Source organism: Sarcophilus harrisii, chromosome X (assembly GCF_902635505.1).
Source record: "Sarcophilus harrisii chromosome X, mSarHar1.11, whole genome shotgun sequence".
In the NCBI taxonomy this organism is placed as follows: Eukaryota; Metazoa; Chordata; class Mammalia; order Dasyuromorphia; family Dasyuridae; genus Sarcophilus; species Sarcophilus harrisii.
The window spans coordinates 20,567,309-20,584,163 of NC_045432.1; the positions used below are offsets into that span (position 1 = coordinate 20,567,309).

The window sequence follows — 16,855 nt, forward strand, 5'->3', positions numbered from 1 at the left end:
GGTGAGGTGGGGGTACAGCTACTCCGCCATTCTGTCCACCCTGCCCTGACTTTGAAAGCGGTCACTGAAGACAGCAGGGCTCTTAAGGGAAAAGGAGGGGATAGGATTCTAAGAACATACTTTGGACTTCCCAGATTGGCGCTCATAGGTTTCCAGTCCTCCAAAGGTACAAAACTCTTTATTTTTCTATTGCTCCTCGCCTTGGGAAGACTTGACATAGCCAGAAATGGGGGTAAGGGGGTCATGTTGTCCAACTAGATATTGGAGGTGGCAAATTGCTTAGGGAATGAGACCAGAACAAGTGGGCCATTGGTTGGGTCTGTGGGTCAAAGGTAAAACGATATAAAATTCATGAAAGTCATCTTTGGTGTACTCAGGGTCTCCCCCTCCCTACTAAGTACTCCCCCAGCATTTGAGGAGGCTTGCCTTACCAAAACTGAACTCTTAACTTGGCTAAGAATCAAAGAGACTCAATTGTCCTGAGATGTCAATGAGTGAAAATAATCAGAGCTACAAGTTCAAGATGAACAAAGCTTTCTCCAAATATTATTTCATTTAATCCTCACAATGATCTGGGAAGTTAGGTGCTATGATGATGCCCATTTTACAGGTGAGGAAACTGCGGCAGACAGAGGTGAAGTAACTTGCCTCAGATCACACAACTAAATGTCTGAGACTGGATCTGAGCTGACAGCTTCCAGACTTCAGGCCTAGCACAGCATCTACTGGGCTCCCAGCTGCCTCTAAAAATACCTTACATATATACCTAGAGAAATAGAAATATATACAAAATATATTATGTATAGAATAGAAATATTTATATAAATATATACATATGTATAAATATATATTTACCTACATTCATATATATTTATATATAAATATATGCCTAAATACCTGCAGAATGGAAGGTGATATTTTTAACGGGACAAATTTGAGCCCAAGCAACGAGGTTAGCTCGAAGGGTCTAATTCAGCTCTGTGGGACTTCTCTATAGCTCTGAAATTCTATCACATGATTAAGTCCTCTCTGTGTAAAGTTGGCCCTTGTTCCTTGGCCCGTGCAACCCCTTCATTTGACAGAGGGGCCAACTATGGCGTAAAGCAGGGAAGGGACCCTCTCTCAGGCTTTAAGTCTCAGGGGGAGGTGGTAGAAGGGGTTTCATTCCGGTGAGTGGAGATTTCCCCAGGGAGTCGGGACAATGATGGCTGGGAGCCTTTGGAAAGGTGGGAGGAGTGGCCTTACCCCAAGGCCTGGTTCTCCCAGGGGACCTGGCAGAGCCCTTGCTGTCTCCCAGCCCCCCAGCCTCAGGCAAGTTACCACCGTGTCCTTTTGTCTATTGGTTTACAAGACTCTTCAGTTTCCCAGCGGAAAATTCTGAAGCTGGGCCAAGTTCTATCTGGGCCTTTAAACTTCGAGGTGGGCTCCCTTAGCCCTGAGCCTTTGATTACCCAAAGGTCTCAGGTCGAGCTCATAAAGAAGTCAGAGCAGGGTGAATTTATATGTCCTTGAGCAAAGAGTTACCAAAAAAAAAAATTAAAATGAAAATAACATGAAAGGCCACTGGGCATCATACCAGCTCTTGGCTGCAATTAAAATAGCCGGGGAAAAGAGTTAATTAAAAAAAACCTGAAGCCATTTATCTGAAATTTTTGATCATTTTTATCTTTAAACAAATTAACGATTGCGATAAGGGGCCATTAAGACGACTTTCCTCAGGCCTCGGGGGTGAAGAATAATTTGATCTCATAGCCACAACAGCTGGCCCAGGCCAATCGTCTTTGGCCCACAGGCCTGCTGAGGCTTCCCATTTCAAGAGATGCTGCTGAGGAGACCGGGCAGAGGGAGACAAAGCTCTGGAGGATGGGGAGGCAGGCAAACTCCGGAGAAATTAGATACTGCCAGGTTTTTTTTTTAATTTTTTTATTGTATTCAGAACAACAAAATATTCCAAGATTACAAAAGAGAACTGAACACTAGAAAGCTGGGGACTGACCCTACTGCCTGGAGAGGCCCAGGGGAGGCTTTATAAGAACTGAGGCCCCACCAAAAGAAATTTCAAAGCAAAATCATTCGGTTTCTAAGTCTCTACCCCACCCCACTCCCACATTTTTAAAAGATTTTTTTTGACAACAGAAAATTTTAATTCAGTAGATTATTCTTCTCTTCCTCCCCTCCCCTGAAACAAATTCAAAGCCAGTATTCTCATGTCATTCCCAAAACAACATTCTAGGGGTTGGCAGGTGGGTTCCAAACGGTGAGACCCAAAGCAGGCTTTTGGCCCAGGTGGGTTATGGGATTGGAAGGCCCCAAGGGCACTTTTCTGCAGGGCAGTTAGCACTTAGGGCTAACAGCTTGTTTGTTTGAAGGACCCCAGAGGGTCGATTTGGGGCCTGGAGGTTTGCTCTTACTTTTTCTTGTGTCTCCATTTCTTTTTTTGAGGGATGGTGTTCCAGATTTTGTTGGGCTATGTGAATACTGAATGCAGAGAGGCCAGGCTGGAACTGACCTCCCCTCTTAACAGAATTGGGGAGCAATCCATGCATGATAATTTGTTTCTCCTTCCAATCCAATTGTGTGAGGGGGAAAAATCTAATTAAAAAAAAAAACCCTGCATCATTCTATTTGAAAATCTGCCTAGTAAATGAAGTCAGTCACCATTTCCCTCTGGGGATGCTGATCAGTCTGTTATTCTCGTGTCTAGAACAGGGTCTTTGAGAAAAACGACTAATGGGGAATTATTCTGCCTTCCTCTAGAAATGGTGGTGGGTTGAACGACTCTGGCAACAGGCCCCAGCCAGAATTAATACAAGTGAAAAATCCCCTGTAGGCAGAGGGAGCCCTTCGACCTACAGAAATGAAGCTTTATTAAAGAGACAGGTTAACAGAGAAAACACAATTTGTCATAATCTTTACAGAAAGTCTCCAAAACCAGAATTAAGAGCACGACACCCAATATATAGCAAGAGCAACTCGACGGCGTTTGAGTTCACTGTCTGCGCCCCAAAACTCCACTGGACTGGAGGCATGGGTAGGCCACGGGAACACCCTGGGCCCTCTCCCTTTCCTTCTTCGTGATCCTACCCCACACTTACTTCCCACTCGGACACAGGCTGGGGCTAGAGGCGGCCTGGAATTCAGGTCAAACCCATATCCCCTTCATCCCTTTCCACAGATCCCCAACAAATCTCCCTGAGGTTTCAACGAGTCGACACCATACTTTTTCCACACACGTGGGTCAATAAGGCATGGTAATGACTCTCTTCCCCTTCTTCCCTCCCTCCCTCCCTCCTCCACTGTCTTCCCCAATCCTTTGGGCCAGACAACTCAAGTATCCTGTCCACCCTGAGAGGGCCTCGGAACCAAGCCCAAGGCCTCTTGCTAGTACACAGCGTCAGGTACGACCTGGAACCAAACGTGACGGCAAAGCGAAAGGCAAAAGGAGCAGAACACATTCTATCTATATATAAAATTCGATTTGGAAACATGGATACAAATACTCATTTACATTATATTTCAACCCTCTGCGGCAAAACTGCAGAGAATTTGGTGCGCCATCTTAGTGGGCAGAAATGGGAGATTCTGCCTGCCGTCTGTCCCTCTAGTGCAAATCTTGTCCTTTTGAATGCACCCTTTTCTCAGCAGGGCTTCACATCTTCAGCTACTAGACACTGCTGCCAGCAGATGCAAAAGCCAAACCCAGCTCCATTTTCAAACATGCAATGATGGAGCTTTGGGGATTTGCTCAGCAGCTACTAAAAGAAAAACAAAAACTAATTCTGCTAATTAAAAAAATCACGCATCAAAGGACCCAGAAACCCAGTTTTTCCCCCCTCCAAATCATTCAACTTCTCTAAATGTGTAAATTGTGAAAGAAAAAAATATCTTGTAAATGAGTCATCAGCCAAGTCCTTTTGACTTTGGCTGCCTTTCCAGAGTGTGGCCACTCTTCCTCTCTTCCTCCCTCTCTTCCTCCCTCTCTTCCTCTCTCTCTCTCTCTCTCTCTCTCTCTCTCTCTCTCTCTCTCCATCCTTCCCTCCCTCCCTCCCTCCCTCCTCTTAACAATTTTGGTATCTTAGCAAATACATTTGTTGTCTTTGGTTACATAGAATGGTGTATCCAGCTCTCCTGCTTTCCTCTGCTTGAAACTATCTTTGACAAGATCAATAGCATCACTCCGGCTGCCTGTAAAAGGCTGATTTCCACTCCCAAGAATCCATAAGCCCACTGTGATTATGGTGGATGCCCAACTTTGGACTCTCAGACTGTGCTCAAACCTTCCTGTGCAACCCTCCTCATTTCAGGCAACGGGACAGGGCTGGGTGGGAGCCAAAGGTCCTCTTGCCTAGAGGGGGGTCCCATAGCAAGGAGGGCACACGTCTGTCTTCTGGAGTAGGAGTAGAGGGTGCTGGGTCTTATGGTGATGAGGGTGGGATTGCAGAGTGAAGAGAAAAGCAGACAGGGAGAGGGAGATGGAGAGGAGGGGAGAAAGGGTGAAATGGAGAGTGAGAGGAGGGAGCGAAAGCAAGGGGAGGAAAGACAGAGGGCAAGGGAGAGAGGCGGATGGAGAGAATAACTGGGGAGGTGGATGGTGACAATGGAGAGCTGGAGTTTGGGCAAAAAAGGTGTGTGTCTGGGGAACTGGGAGCAGAATTAGGAGGCTAAGAAGGTCTCAGTTTGTGGGCTGCTCACAGGGCCAACTCAAAGTAAGGCCACTGGAATCAAGCCCTGTCTGTGTGGGCTAAGGGTGGTTCTTGTCTCATTAGGCCCAGAAGACTCTATCTAGAGGACTATGTGCATTATCCTTGTGGCTGGATGGGCAGAGGGAGGGCAGGGGCAGCAACAGCACAAAGGTATTTTCCAAGCGTAACGGTTACCTCAGCAAGTGCCCGAAGGGCAAGGTGGAGAACTTTTTGTTTCTATTCTTCCTAGAATCCCAGTGAACATATAGAAGAGATATATGCACTGCTGATACAAGAGAGGATCCTTCAAAAATTGTTTCTCAGAGTAATTAAAAAAGAAAGCAAAAACCAATTGAGCTATCCCAAGCGTCGATGCCTACTGGAGGGTGTGGAAAAGCCAAAAGGCTGAGCCTTGCCCCACATCGTGGGCTAGCCTGGCATCACGCTTGGGTACCATGCACACAATAGCTGAGACAGGAAAGAGAATCTGTCTTGTCCGACACTGGATTTGTCACACCGGTCAAAATGCACAGGGGATGCCCACTGTCTGCCTCGGGCAGTCCCTTCTCTTTTGGAACTTCCTCTCTCCCCCTCTCTCCCCCTCCCCCCCACGCCGGCTCGCTCCTGGGGGGGCACTGCCACAGAGGAGGATGAGACAGGCCCCTCAACCCCAGGAGTGGCCCCTCGGTCCCTAGTGAGCACAGCAGCTCTTGGGTCTTTGTATCACGCCAAGCACATGCAAAATGAAAGCCTTCATTCCCAAAGACAATTGTCTTAAGTCCAACAAGGACCGAAACCAAAACCAAAACCAAAACACCCCCTCCTCTGACCAAAACCATCCCCGCTTTGACCTAGGGGGAAAGGAGGAGAGGGCAGGGAGAGCCAGAAGCGAAGCCAAACCAGACTTGCCCTGCAGCTTGGGAAGGTCTCGGTTCCCAAACCGAAGCTCGAGGAAATGGATTTCATGTGCACAGTTTTACTCCAACTGGACTTGATGTCATTTCACAAGTTAAGAGTCATCCAGTTGTAGCTGCTTGGTAATTGTACTGCTATTTCTTGGTTTTTTGGCTTAAAAATGATATATATTTATATATATAGGTGTGTGTGTGTATATATATTTTTTTCACATAGACAAGATTTAACCAGGAAATCCACAAAGATGAAAAAGCTGGTACTTAGAAATGAAGAGGAACGTCTCCAGTATTTACAAGGAACGAAATAGAGTCGAAGGATGAAGGTCCTTTTGGAAAGAGATGTCAAGGAACCTAGCGTAACTGAAACGAGCGAATGTGAATTACTCTTTTTGTTTTGAGGTGGTTTTTTTTTGGTTGTTTTCTATTAAAAACAGCTAAACATGATGTTGTGAGTTTACATAAACCAGATGTTACTGTGAGAAAGGAAACTGGGATTTACCTATTCTCCTATAGAAAGGGAACCCATCGTTGTCCCAGCTGGACTTGCTAGAATAGCACAACTAATCTCAGGCTCCCTTCCCTCTCCACATTCAGAGAAGCCGTTCTTTGAGTTTAACGGCTACAGAAAAAAACTTCAGAAATCAGGATAGAATACCCTTGCTGGTACAGGTTTTCTGGAGCCATATTCTCCATAAATGTCATAAAAGATCAGCCAAGACTGGCGGTTTGATGGTTCCCACGTTTTGAACTTAACAGGTGGAGAAAGCAACAGGAGCTCAGAAGGGGAGGTGGGTAAAACTCCCCTGTAACAATAAGGCTTTGCGGGGTTTGGGGCAGGGGATACACAAAAGTCACCAGAATGGGGGGAGTCCTCTGAAGGGCACTCGGCCAGGAAGCCTCACCGCACAGGTGGCTGCACAGAGATCCCCTTTTCCAAAGAGGCACTGGTTTCACAAGAGGCCTTGATGGCTCCAGCTAACTCCAGATAAGCAGAATGAAATGGAGTCTGTCCTTAGAGGGAGAGCTCTCCCTACTTCCCACAGTCCTCCCGGTGAGTGGCCGGTACCGGGCCGGGCGCAAGCAGCAGAGGAGAATCTGCAACTGGTGAGGCAGGCTTGTGTTGGGATATTATTCCTCCTGACTTCTGCCCTCACCTTCCTCAGCTCACTGCGAAGACCAGCCTCCTCTCGGCAGGTCCTCTTCTGCTGCAGACTGTGAGTGGCGATTGGAGCTGGAGAGGGCGTCGGTGGGACGTTCGCCGCCATCTGCCACTTTCTACTAGTGGTCTTGGTCCTGGAGTATCCGCTGGCCACTAGCTGACTTTATTTCAAAGTACCAGGGAGTGTTCACTCCAGCTCCCAAAGCTACCCACAGAAATTGAGCAATGGGATCTTCCCTTATGCACCAGCTTCCCCGCCTTTGGCCGGTATGGAGCCCGGGCAGGCGTCCATGTTGTCTACTGATGGCTAGCCTCAGTGGCGTGGTTGGTGACGCTCACTAACTCTTTACAATTTATGAAGAGATATTCCGGGTCTGAGGCCGTTGGTGCTAACCGGCCATTGTCTGGTGCCCTGAGGCCTCAGGGCAGACAGAGAGTTCTCCAAGCCTGCTGGACTGCTTGGCTGTAACTCTCATTGGAGAGTCTGGGTAAAGGTGCTGAGGCAGGGAGTAAGTCACATCCCATAAGCCCAGTGGTACATAGTGACCAGACTCAGAGGAGAAAGAAAGGAAGGGGGTCCTGGGGTCTTGATAGGTGAAGAACTTTGTTAAGTCTTTGGAGGAGGTGGGAGAACAAGGAGGGCACAAGCCTTGAGTGGGGGCTAGTGGGGGGGGGGGAAACGACACTATGCTTACCCTAGGCTCAGAAGGTGGCTGACTCCATTTTTTGCCCCTAGGAACAGCCCACAGTTTGTTCTTGGCCCACCGAGGCAAGGCAGAGCTGGAGAACAGAGAGGTTCCCACCGAGCTGACCTTGTTTCAACCTTTTCCATGCCCGCTCAGCCTAGAGTTTCGGCATGAGGGAATGTCCAAAGCTCTCAGCAGCTGCTGACAGTCAATGTGGAATGGTCTCCTCTCCTGAGGGCTGGGGCAGTGAGGAAAGGGGAGACAGGGGTGCGGGTGCCACGAGGACTTGGGCAGGGGACTGCATGGCACATGCACAGAGTTAAAGAGATCAGAGCAAAGTTTTGGAAAAAAGCAGAGTCAGTACCATTTAGCGCACTGCAGTGGGACTTTCTGATCATCCAAAGACCCAAATTGGATTATGGGTATGCACACGTGTGTGTGTGTGTGTGTGTGTGTGTGTGTGTGCGCGTGTGTGTGTGTGTGTGTGTGTGTGTGTGTGTGAAGGGATGGGGCTCTTTTCTTTCTCCTCCCAGGTCCCTCACTGGGGGAATCTCCTGAAAGCTGCTGTTGGCAGAGTGGGTGCTCCAGGTGAGAAATGCTAGCACACACATACACCCACACATCCTCAGGGAAACACTCAGGGTTGTCGGCTTGTGTGTGTGTGGCCGTTTGCATGTTTGTCTTTTAAGGGAGGGGAACTGTAGCAAGATGGGTTTTTTTGTCCCCTTAAATATGCAAGATTCATCATGATGTTAGGTGAAGAAAATGGCCACACGGCCATCAGAAAGACATGTGTGGCCTGGGTGTAGCCACGGGATAGTGGCAAGGATTAAGAGAGACTAAGCAGAGTCACAAGATGCTAAGATAGGTGAGAAGATCCAGGGAGAGAGGCAGAAAGGAGATGCTGGGAGAGAGCATGGCAGTGAGAAGGAAAGAGAAGCTTAGAAGGTAGTAAGGAATTAGGACTATCTCCAGGACACACTGTACATCAATAGAGGGAATTCCCCAAGGCACTGCAGAACAGTAGTGCAGAATTACAACAGGCAAAAGATGGCAGAAAAGGAGGGAGGGAGGAAAAGGCTTTTGCAAAGCATCACTGTGTGTGGAAATAGATAGGCTTGACTTTTCCAGAAAGGATCTTGGGCACTTGTACGGAGATGATCTCGGCCATCATCTCGGGAAAGTCCACGCTCACCATGTGGGACTTGATAAGCAGGTCGAAGGTGAACTGGTGCAGCTCTCTGGCGATCTGTAATGGGAAAAGGCAGGAGAGGGAGGTTGGCAAAGGAGGCCCTGCCTTCCTTCAGCCTCCTCAGAGTACCTCCTTAAGGGGTCACGGACAGGGAGAGAGCCAGGTTGTCCTACAGGGGAGGGCAGGGCTCCTGTCTCTTTGGACCCTTGTTTTTGGCCACGCCTGGGCTACCCTTAGTTTCCTTTCTCCCACGGTGTCAAAAGCTCTCCCTTGCACTTCCAGACTCTTAAGGAACCCCCTGTTCCTTTGGAAGGTCCTCCGTTCTAGGACCAGTGCCCTCTTCCCCCCATTGTTGTCAGGTGGCATAAGGAGTAAGGGAGGAAAGGCAGATGTGAGTAATCTGAAAGATTTGGCTGCTTGCAAGTCTTTACCTGAATTTCAAACTCTGTTTCTGATGCCCAGCTAGGATGCCCTGATCTACTCGTATTTCTCTTTTGACTGTTTGGCCAAAACGTCTCCTTCCCCGTCTCTATCTCCTTTTCTTTATCCCTCCCTGTTAGTTTCTTTCTCTCTCTCTCCTTTCAACTCTTTTCATTTGTGTCACTTGGTCTTTTTCTCCCTCTTCATCTGACTTTGCATCTCTGTCTCAATATTCTTCGTTCCCTCTGTAGCTTTCTTTTCTGTCTCCTCTCTCTCCCTCTCTTTCTCTTCCTGCATCTCTCACTCCCTTTCTGCCTCTCCCATCTCCTCCCACCAACCCCGTTTCTCTTTGTCTCTCTCCATCCTTCCCTCTTTCTTCCTACATCTCCTATTCCCTTTCTGTCTCTCCCCTGCTATCTTCCTGTCTCTCTCTGTCTGTCTCTTTCCCCTCCTTTTTCTCCTCCTCCTCTCCCTCTCCCACAAGCTAGATCAGACCACTTACAGGCTGCACAGAATCCAAGAGTTTGGTGAGTTGGTAAAAACGTCGGGAGCAAGAAGTTGGATTTTTCCTCTTGCAGGCGATTATCCGATCAAGCTCTTTGATGTAGTTCATTCGCAGTTCGTCAAAAAATTTCTGATTCTTCAGTCCCTCCACTGGAACTATTTTCAGAGAAATTCAGAGTGAGGAGGGGAGAAAGCCTAAGGAACCATTAGTGGAGCACGGACACAGTGATGTAATTAAGGTAGCTGGGGCAGAGGGGTTGACTCAGAGGACTTGCTGTTACTGGGAAACCAAGGACTCTGTTTCTTATTATTTAAAAACTTGATGGCAACTTCTTAGGTTTCCTGGGGCAGAGGGTGGCATGGGCAAGGATGGTTGACCCCAGTGTGCCCACCACCATTTTCTATAATTTACTGGATTCCATATTTAGGGATGGAAGGGATATCAGAGACCAGATAGTCCAATCCCCACACTCCCCAGATAATTTTGGCCTTTCCTCAAACAAGACGTCCAATTTTCGGGGTCTGGGCATTTTCTCTGACTATTCCCCAGGCCTGGAGTGTGCTTCCTCCTCAACTCAGACTACTAACTTCCCTGCATTCCTTTAAGTTCCACCCAAAATTCCACTTTGTACATAAACTCTTCTTCATTCTAATAGCTTCTTCTTGTTAATATTTCCTATTTATCCCAATAGCTTCTCCTTGTTAATATTTCCTATTTATCCTGATAGCTTCTCCTTGTTAATATTTCCTATTTATCCCATATATAGCTTGCTTTGCACACATTTCTTTGCATGCCGGTTCCCTCATTAGAGTATAAGCTCCTTGGTGGTAAAGCCTGTTTTTTGCCTCTTTTTGTATCTCCAGTGCTTAGTACGGTGTCTGGAACTTTAAAAAGTAGGTACTTAATAAGTGCTTATGCACTGATTAATGGGTGGCTGTCTAAGTCTGTATGTGGCTGTAAGGTTTAGTTGCCCAGGTTGCCATTTGAGTTGGTTCTATCCATATCTTAACGCCATGTTATTGGGGCAGTTAGATAAGATGGCATCTAACCGTACCTCCACAATCTCACACTCCTGAAGTTGATTTGTTTGCTCTTGTACAAGACTGTATGTTTAACCCCGTCAGATCCCATCTTATTTGACTGGCCCAAGGCCCACATCTTTTTTGTATTCTTGATTTTCAATCATTATGTTAGCCATCCCTTCAGGCTTTGCATTGTCTTCAAATGCAAGAAGTATGGTACCACTGGGAATCTATCCAAGCCATTGATGAAACCGTTAACCGATGGATCAAAGACCCCTGGGGTACCTCGCTGGAGCCTGTCCAGTTGATATAACTATTCTTCGAGCTTGGCCATTCAACTAGTTTCGAACCCATCTGACCGTACTACTCTCTAATCCATGCCTCTCCATCTTTTTTCTTTTCTTTTCACAAAAGAAACAGGAGAGATATGGTCAAATACTTTCTCCAAATTTAGGTAAAGAGCTGATACTCTCACTTGGTGAGCCAATCAAATTAGAAAATGAGGTAGTCTGGTATGATCCATTCTGGACCATGGCTCCCCTTTCGATATGGTCACTAGCCATCGATTTACTAATATGCTCTAGAATTTTGCCAGGAATAAAAATGGAGCTCATTGGCCCATGGTTAGCAGGCTCCAGCTGACCCTCCCTTTGTGAGACTCTTGCTCTTTTCACAGTGGGGAAAATGTTGGATCCAGAGCCAGAAGACCCCCGATCCTGCTTCAGCTGTTCGCTTTTGTTTTTTGAGTCTCAGTTCCTTCATCTGTCAAATGGGGACGATCACACCTGCTTTGGCTACCTCTGGAGATCCTCGTGGAACAAACGAGGGCACTGGCCAAGTTCTTTTAGAACTGAAAGCATTCTATTAATGTCACTTATTATTGTCATTCTCTTCATCATATATGCATCAGTAAGATAAGGCAAAGGGAGAAGCGGATGAGGCTGGGCCAAGGAGCCTCACAAGTTCCCTTGTCAACCCCCTTCATTTTACATCGGATGAAACTGAGACCCAGGGAGGGGAAGGGACTTGCCCACAGCCACACATAGGATCCTAGAGTCTAGAACTGGAAGGGACATCAAAGGTCAGCTAGACCCAACTCTTCATTTTACAGAGGAGGAAACCAATGCACATGTAGTTAAATAGCTTGTGTGTGGTCGTAAAGGTAATGACAGAGCTGGTCTCTGACTCCCCTGACTCGGAATTCAGAGCTCTTCCATAGCACCCATTCCCTTTTGGGGCATTCAACTCTTTCATCTAGTTCAGATGGTAAAATGGGTTCAGCCAGTGAAATGGACCAAAATGGTGGTGACCAGGGGGACTTCAGGACCATCTGCTCATCTGATGGAAAGAGAATCTCCCTCTGAGATCCCATTAAAAGGGGTCAGGTCTCTGGTGCTCCAAAGGAACGCGTCTGGGGATGGGGGTGGGGAAAGAGAGGGGCACTCACTAATGCTGAAGAGCAGTAGGGCTTTCATGCAAAGAAACTCCTGTGGTGTGATCTGGAGCCAGCCAAACTCCTGGGAGAGATGTCTCATCCGGACGCATTGGCTGTACATCCTTGACTTGTGCATCCGGTATCTGCGAGAGGCAGATGAGATGGGCTGTGAGATATGCTGCAGAGGCTCATGGGTCCAAAGCCAGTCATCACCCCATTCCCATCCCCCCCAGCAGCCGGGAGACAGGCTCTTCCAAAGCCTAATCAATATCCTTCTCTCTGCTGTCAGGGAAACGGGATTTCAAGGGCCCCTTCCCGCTTCCTAGCAGGAGGACAGGAAGTAGAAGCAAAAGAAACCAAAGGGAAAACCACACAGGTTCCCAAACCCAGCTTAGGCCCTACTCCTGTGGCTGTAATTGCCAGAGCTTTAGACATCTGATCTCCTGCTGAGTGGTTGGCCATTGCAGAATGGGAAGATTTAAGGCAAGAGACCTCAGCGATGAACTCTTACTTTCAAAATGGCTTACTTCTAGTGATCCTCAAGAAGTCATTTTATGCATCTCTCTACCTTGGTGTCAAAATATCCCCTCACCACACCAGAAAGATGGTAGTTATTGAAAAATATCACAAGGACAGTCCACTGGCTCCCTCAGAAATCATTTTTTAGTCTCTTAGAAACACTCTCTAGAACTTCCAGTCTGGGCAGGTCATTCTCAGACACCCCAGAAGTGCCTGAAGGCCTACCCAGGGGAAGTAGGAATGATGACGATGGTGGAAAAAGAACTCGATTGCAGACACCTGAGAGACCCCAACTACGGAGCTCCAGCAAGATGCCATTCGCTCTGGGTAGGCTTGAAAACAATCCTAGGGAGAGTGTTAACTTACCTGTAGGAGACCCAAGTGCCCAACCCCAAAGTGAACTGGCCCTTCCCACTACTCAGATCCAGAAAGTAGCATCACAGGTACCTCTGAAAAGGAGGGCCCCGGAAGCTACAGACGAAGCCTACTGGGATTCGTGCTGGACTTGACCACAAATGATGGCGGCCCGGCTGCTGAGGGAGAAAGCTGCTCAGGCTTCCTCTCCCCGCTTCTTCCTTGCCATGCTAGTTCATGCTATGTCACACCTTGATGAGGGCTCGTTCTTATGCCTCAACATGGGGGAGCAGAGCAGAGCCCGTTTGGGTACTTAGTATGGGCGAGGCCCTCCCAAACAGACCTGGCTATCCACTACCCCAACCCTTCAGAGGTTCCATGCTTGGGGAGGGGTGAGATCAGCTCAGCAGGCACTCTACTGAGACCAGAGTGACCCAACACTTAGGATCTGGAGCTCCAAGGGATCTTAGAGACCTTCTCATCCCACCTTACAGAGAAGGAAACTGAGGGTTCAAAGAGGAGAAGGGAAGGAGGTAGGCTCCCGATTCGTACACAAGAAAAGGAGAGAGAGCCCATGGCAGAAGGAGAAAGAGGAGGAGGAGGAAGAAGAAAGTCCTTGTCTCCAGGGACACTCACTCATTGAACACCAGGTCGGGAGCAAAATAGAGCATTCTGGAATTGACGTTGGTGAAAGATCTCCAGCCCATGGCAAACACCATGAGGCCCATCCAGGAGTACTGGATCACGGCCATCTGATCGTCCACATGCAGGTTACGGAAACCTAGGAAGAGGTCAAGAACAAGGTTTAGAGCCTTCTGGGCCGAGGCTTGGAAAGGAACTCAGGATAAGAAGGTCCTGGCTCGCTAGCTCAGAAGGTACAACAGAAGCCATTGGCCCCAAGCCCTTCCTTTCAGAGAAGGAGAAACTGAGGCCCAGTGACGGGAACCCATTTGTCTCAGGTCACTAGCAAGAAGTAAGGTCCTGTGGCGAGACTTGACCTGGGTCTTTTGGAGCCTTGAACTTGAGGCCAGGTTAAAAAAAGTTAAGATTCAAGTCCCAGCTGGGACACTAGATGTGGTTCCCAAGACTAGTCCCTTCATCCCCCTGGGTCTCAGTTTCCTCATCTCTAAAAATAAGGGATTAGATGGATTTGATTAGATGGCCTCTGGAGTCCCTCCCAGCTCCGACATCCCCCGTTCTAATGCTCCTCCCAACTTTGACATCCCCTGTTCTAAGACCTGTCTGAGCTCTGAGATTCTCCATCCTAAAGCCCCCAGCCTTGTCATGCCATGTCTTTTCAATTCGAAACTAGAATATGTCTAGAACTGATCGTCGTATGGCCCTCTCCTCTCCCCAGTGGGATCAGCGGCTCCCAATGGGTAGGGCTGTGGGATTCTCCTGAAATAGCAGCAGCCCGGAGCCCAACGTTGGGCCAGAGCCAGAGCTGACTGTGGCTTTTGGATGGAGGAGAGACTGTTGACGGAGGGTGCTGGGGATTTTTCAGGAAGAGCCCTGCCTCCTGAGGCAGACAGAGGAGAAGAATCTGGCATTATTGGCCCTTATTCCGGTGAGTGGAGAAGCTCCCAAAAGGAGGGAAAGAATGGGTCGGGATTTTCAGGTCTCGGATGTCACTTAAGCCAAGAGAGAGGAAGCTATAAATCCCTTCTGATGTGACTGCTGGGAAAGGAACAGCATCTGCTCTGGATGCTGCTCTCCAGGGAGAGGGGAGATGGGAAAACTGAGGGAAAAGGAGCTGAGGAAGCCAGAAATCATCCCTCTGCTTTCTCATGGGGATGAACACCTTGGCCAGAGTTCAGGGGGGAGCTTTTGAAGCCCAGTACCTGATGGACTCCTATTGCACCTTAGCCGAAGGGTGCAATGGAGCGGGAGACAGATTTAGGATGCTCTGTTGTGGTCGTGGAATAGCCAGAGGCCTGGTTTGGGGATCGGACCACTTGGGGCTTTGCCCCCAGGGACCCATCTGTCCACCAGGGACCAGTCTGGTTTCCTTAGCTCCTAATTTAGTAAAAGACCTTAGGTCTAGAGAGCTAGAGAGGACCCCGGCCTCTCAAAGGGCAGGATACGAAACTGAGGCCTGGGGGGGCGGAGAAGTGGCTTGTATAAGATCTGACAAAGCTCTTGCTTTTGAGATGTAGAGGACCTCAAAAGCCATGGAGTCCAAGCTTGTTATTTTACAAAAGAGGAAAATGGGGCTCACAAAGTCACTTCACCCAGTGACTTGCCTAAGGTCACACAGTAAGTGGAAGACTGGATTTGAAGGCAGGGCTTTGGGCCCTCAATATATTGTCTTGCCACAGCCCCGAGGGATTCTCAATCTTGGTTCCTGGAACGGATGAGCTTTCCGCCCTTTCAGAATATGGCTTCCTGGGTATTATCTTTGGGCTCAGAGAGTACGGAAGAACTGGATCCCGACCAGGCCCATGTAAGTGCTGTCAGCCTGTTATACCACACACGGCCATGTGAGGCTCAAAGTGTGCATGAGTGCCCGTGGCGCTGCCTGGGGGGTTCCACTTCCAGATCAGAGACAACTGGGAAAGCAAATGCTGTTTATGTGGAGCCAAATTAACTTGGCTCAGCTCTATGAGAGGACTTCGAATTAGTCATTTAGGAGAACAGTGCACCATTTATGGCTAATTACCCTAGGTGAGGTAGCCTGGCACGGAGGTGGATCTGGCGGCAGGACAACCCAGGGGGCCAGCCTTCTTGCCCTTGGGGACGAGCCGTGTGGCTCTGGGCAGACGGATGAACCTCTCTGAGACTCAGCTGGCCACCCAGAGACGGGATGGGCTCCACGAGGGAGCTCCCGTGTGAATCCTTGTGTTACTTCCATAAAAGAATCATGTTGAAGAGTGTGCGCACGCATAGTTCTCTGTCCATGTGTGCTCAGCCTTCTATGAATCTGATTAGAGTTTGGTGCACCTTGAGGGGAGTGATCTGGATAACCTTTCATAGCTCTTCTAGGTATGGCATTCCATGTTTTATGTTCTGCTTAGAACAGCTCTGACATCCCAGGTTCTAAGAGCCCTCCCAGCCCTGACATCCCCTGTTCTAAGCCTCCTCCCAGCTCTTACATTCTGGGTTCTAAGCTCCCTCCCAGCTCTGACATCCTGGGTTCTAAGATCCCTCCAAGCTCCGTGGTGCTGTCTGGGGATTTGGCCTAGCTGTCTCCCTCATCCTCCTATCCCTCTTACCGGGCAGTGCCTTGGCCCACTTGACCACATGTACCAGCTGCCTCTCGCCCAGCTCGTTCAAGCTGGAGAGCAGAGCAGCGAAGGAATCGGGTTGGTTGTTGTCGTGGCCAGCACACACCACGCCTGGCTCGATGGCCTCCAGGACGTTCAGGAAAATAGGCTGGCACTCGTAGCCTTCAATGTGGGAAACCGTGAGCTTCTGCGCGGGGTCCTCGTGGGGGCTGCCGGAGCCGGAGGCCTCGCCTTCCTCCTGAAGCTTCAGGTTGCCAAGTTTCTTCAGTTTTCGGGCTGTGGGGGAGGAAAAAGCAAGCATGGCGTTATCACTCAGAGTCCCCAACGCCTGGCAGTAGGACCAGCAAAGAAAGTCTCCAGGTAGGTGGTGAGGGGGTCATTACTAACCCCAATTTCAGCTCGGATCCCTCTGACTCGGTGGGGTGACCACCCACACCCACAAAACCTCGGTTCTAGGTTTGACTGCCACGCCAGCTGGTGAACCATGGCCAAGACTCTCAGCTCCTGGAGCAGCTGGGTGGTGCTGCAGTGGAGTCAGAAGGACCCGAGGCCAAATCTGGCCTCAGACACTTGATACTTCCTAACTGTGTGACCCTGGGCAAGTCACTTAACCCCAGTTGTCTTGTCCAAAACAAATGTCTCCCAAAGAGGAGGGCATTCATTTCATTTTGTGTATCTACTTTCCCAGCAACAATTTTGTGATTTCCCCATTGCCTTGCATAGTGCTCAGCATACAATAGGCA

At 48.8% G+C, this 16,855-nt stretch overlaps 1 protein-coding gene across 1 annotated transcript in view; it reads right to left on the reverse strand.

Moving 5' to 3' along the window:
• Window positions 1–5,815: 5,815 nt before the first annotated feature.
• Window positions 5,816–16,855, reverse strand: part of AR (androgen receptor) — a 193,714-nt gene continuing 182,674 nt past the window's right edge. The window contains exons 4-8 of the mRNA XM_031944841.1: window positions 16,101–16,388; window positions 13,525–13,669; window positions 12,028–12,158; window positions 9,556–9,713; window positions 5,816–8,690 (exon numbers count right to left, since the gene is read on the reverse strand). Of these exons, the coding sequence (XP_031800701.1) occupies window positions 8,535–8,690; window positions 9,556–9,713; window positions 12,028–12,158; window positions 13,525–13,669; window positions 16,101–16,388 (878 nt within the window). The 3' untranslated portion in view covers window positions 5,816–8,534. The remainder of the gene's footprint in view (window positions 8,691–9,555; window positions 9,714–12,027; window positions 12,159–13,524; window positions 13,670–16,100; window positions 16,389–16,855) is intronic.